The following is a 3,031-nucleotide window of genomic DNA, read 5'->3' on the forward strand; positions in this document are numbered from 1 at the left end:
GAAGCAAAATAGGAAGGTTGGCTGTGTTTTTCTGCTGAGCCTCGGGGAGCAGAGGTAACGGCTGCAGAAATGTCGGGGCGCAGCTGGATTCGGGGCGTCTGGGCGCTCCTTGGCCCACACTGCGCCTGCAGAGGAGATCTCGTGGCGGGTTGTCGGTGTGCGTCCCCAGCACGGGGAGGCAACGTGTCTCGGTCGAACCGGGTGGCCCTCCACAGCCGAGACTGCCGTTAGGGTTACACGGGGCAGAAGGCCTTTCTCCCCAGAGCCCCCTTCCCTGCATTGCAGCCCCAGGCTTAATCCGGTGCAGAAATCTTGGTGTGGGCAGTGCTCCGGCAGGCCGTAGAGATCCGGCTTGTTTTCCCGTTCGGGGATTTGCTGCTTTCTGCTCAGTGGTCTGGAGCGTAGCGCCGTAGCTTCCCGGGGGGAATTGCAGTCCCTGCTTACATGGGGGTGAGAGCGAGCTGCAGAGAACGTGGGGAGACCAAGCTTTGCCACCTTTCCTGCCTTCCGTGGGCGCGGGGGAGGCCAGACAGACACGCAGTGTGTCTTCCCCCGTGTCAGATCTGTCTCCTGCAGTGCTGTGCTGGGGGCTCACCTCCCAGTCCCCAGCCAAGCTCTGTTGCCCCCCCAGAGGTTGAAACCACTGACATCCCGCTCCTGCTCTGCTCTCTCTCAAAGCTTCCGTGGGTAGTTCCCTGGTTACCAGGACCTTCCGACCCAAACTTAACTCCTGATGTTAACAAAGGGGTTTCCCCGTTAGGCAGAACTCCTGGGAACGGCCGTTTCCTTTTGCCTGTGCAGGTGCTCGCCAGCTCTCAGCGCAGCGAGCTGGGGAGCAGAGTGCGGTGCTCATCTTCCAAGGGGCCAGGCGTCGCTGGGGGCGCTCCTCTCCCCCTTAATCTACCTTGGGATGTTCAGAAGGTATTTGTTTCATTACCTCAAAAAAGCATCTCTGCAGTCAGGGAGTTTCGTCTTGTCGCTGGAGCAGAAGCACGCGGGCGCTGGGACAGCATCGTCGCAGGGTCGGGTGGTGAAGCTGGAGCGGCTGTCGGCTCTGCCGGCGAGGGCTGGCGTTAAAGGTCTCTGGGGTGCGTTCGCCTGCGGAGTTCCCTTGGGTTTTGCCGTGGTGCGGGATCCCGCACGGAGCTGTGCGTCGCGGAGCCTTGCGGGGGGACGTGTTCAGTCTGCATCCTTCGGCTGCGTCAAACAGGGATCTGTCGTGAGGCCCTACCTGTGGGCTGTGACTGCGGTGAACCACCTAAGCGTACGGACTGTGCGTGTCCGAAGGGCCGGCTGCCAGGGAGGGGAGTTTTCTAGCCGCGGGGAAGGGACCGGTTTGGCGTTGCTGGGACTGGGCTTTCTCAGACCTTGCGGTCAGCCGGTTCGGGGCAGCGGTGCTGTTTCCACCTCCGCACCGCCTGGTGCAGGTTCCTGTTCTTCTTCTGCCAGGCGTAGGCCTTGTTTACCACCACCTTGTCGCTCCGCACTTCACCGCTTACCACGAAGACCCCCGCCTGCGTGCCCCTCATGATGTTGTGGGCGCAGGTAGCGTCTATGTCCAGCCACTGCTGGAGCCTGGCGGGGATTTCGGTTCTGAGGAGGGGGCCGTGCTTCAGGACCTCCACCCGGGAGGGGTCCAGCTCGAAGTCGGAGATGGTGGTGGTCGCGTTCTTCCTGAGGATTCGGATTTTCACCGCTGCGGGGGTTGGAAAAAGAGCTGTTGGTTGTGTTTACTTTTCCTAGCTCTTACCTGCTTGAACACACAGCCAGCGCAGGGATTTCTTGCTGTTTTGGGAATGTGGTAGCACATCCATCCAGGTACAGGGGCTTGTAATGGTTTCGTTTCCAGTACTGAATGCCATCCTTCTCCCCCTGCTTTGTTCCCGAGCGTGGCGCGGGCGTATCAGCACCGCTGCATGGGCAGAAACCCCAAGGGAAGCCGGGCCACGAGCAACCGGATGCACCAGAGTCCCGGTCTCCTGCAAATTACTTGGCTGTTCTCCGAGCTGGGGTTTCAGGGCTGCCAGCAGCCCAGGATTTTTAGCAAACTTCTGCTTTTTTCATGAAGGTGTGTGCCTGAATTCACAGCAATACCCTGCAAACTTTCTGCCAGGTAATTTAGCAGAGCTGGTGCTGCGCCAGCGTGGGCTCGGAGAGGGCCAGTGGCGTTACTACAGCAACGGGATGGGAGTTTGAGGTCACTTATCTGGAGTTGGCAACAGGATTTTGTGGGAATCGATTGAAATGTTGGTCTTGGAGGGGGAAAACCAGAGTAGTGCTTGTATTTAGCAGCCACAGACCAAACCCAAAGCAGAGCCCACAGAAATAGAGCAAGTCTCCACCTCCGGTGCTGCCGGGAGCTGGGCCCTTACCTTACCAAACAGGTAAGTTTGGACCCAGAAATCCCTGGGATCTGCTGTAAAAGCTGCAGTTCCCCAGCACAATTTTTGGTGTGTGTCGCTACGCAGGTGCTGGAGGGAACAGCAGCAACCGAGCAGAAGGTGATGATCGTTCCTCCTTATGGCACCTTCCAGTGCTGGGGGGCTACAAGAAAGCTGGGGGGGACCTTTTCCAAGGGTAGGGAGTGACAGGACAATGGGTTACAGGTTTGAACAGGAAGAGGGAGATTGAGATGGGACATCAGGAAGGAATTCTTCCCGCAGAGGGTGGGAGCACTGGGACAGGTTGCCCAGAGAAGCTGCGGATGCCCCATCCCTGGGAGTGTCCAAGGCCAGGCTGGATGAGGCTTGGAGCAACCTGGGCTATGGAAGGTGTCCCTGCCCATGGCAGGGGGTGGGGCTGGGGGGGCTTTCGGGTCCCTACCCAAACCATGCTGTGATTCTGAGACGGGAGTACTCACCAAAATCATTGGCGCAGAGGTTCTCCAGGATCTCCCTGGCAGTGCTGGCCTCCTCAAGCTCGCAGTCCTTGCAGCTGGCTCGCGGCACTGCTGCAACAGAAAGGTGGTTGTGACGCCCTCAGCCAGCTTCTCCGCAGAAGGCGGAATGCAGCGCCGAGGCGTGCGGGGGGC

General features: G+C 59.4%; 1 protein-coding gene across 1 annotated transcript; it reads right to left on the reverse strand.

The window, feature by feature from the left end:
• Window positions 1–1,361: 1,361 nt before the first annotated feature.
• LOC104515324 (secreted frizzled-related protein 1-like) lies at window positions 1,362–2,950 on the reverse strand (the record flags this gene model as incomplete). The annotated part of the gene is made up of 2 exons (XM_010159256.1): window positions 1,362–1,696; window positions 2,861–2,950. Coding segments are annotated over 2 exons (425 nt in total), but the record flags the coding sequence as incomplete, so codon positions are not given.
• Window positions 2,951–3,031: the final 81 nt, after the last annotated feature.

The sequence above is a fragment of the Eurypyga helias genome, unplaced genomic scaffold, assembly GCF_000690775.1.
Source record: "Eurypyga helias isolate BGI_N326 unplaced genomic scaffold, ASM69077v1 scaffold41760, whole genome shotgun sequence".
NCBI classification, from domain to species: Eukaryota; Metazoa; Chordata; class Aves; order Eurypygiformes; family Eurypygidae; genus Eurypyga; species Eurypyga helias.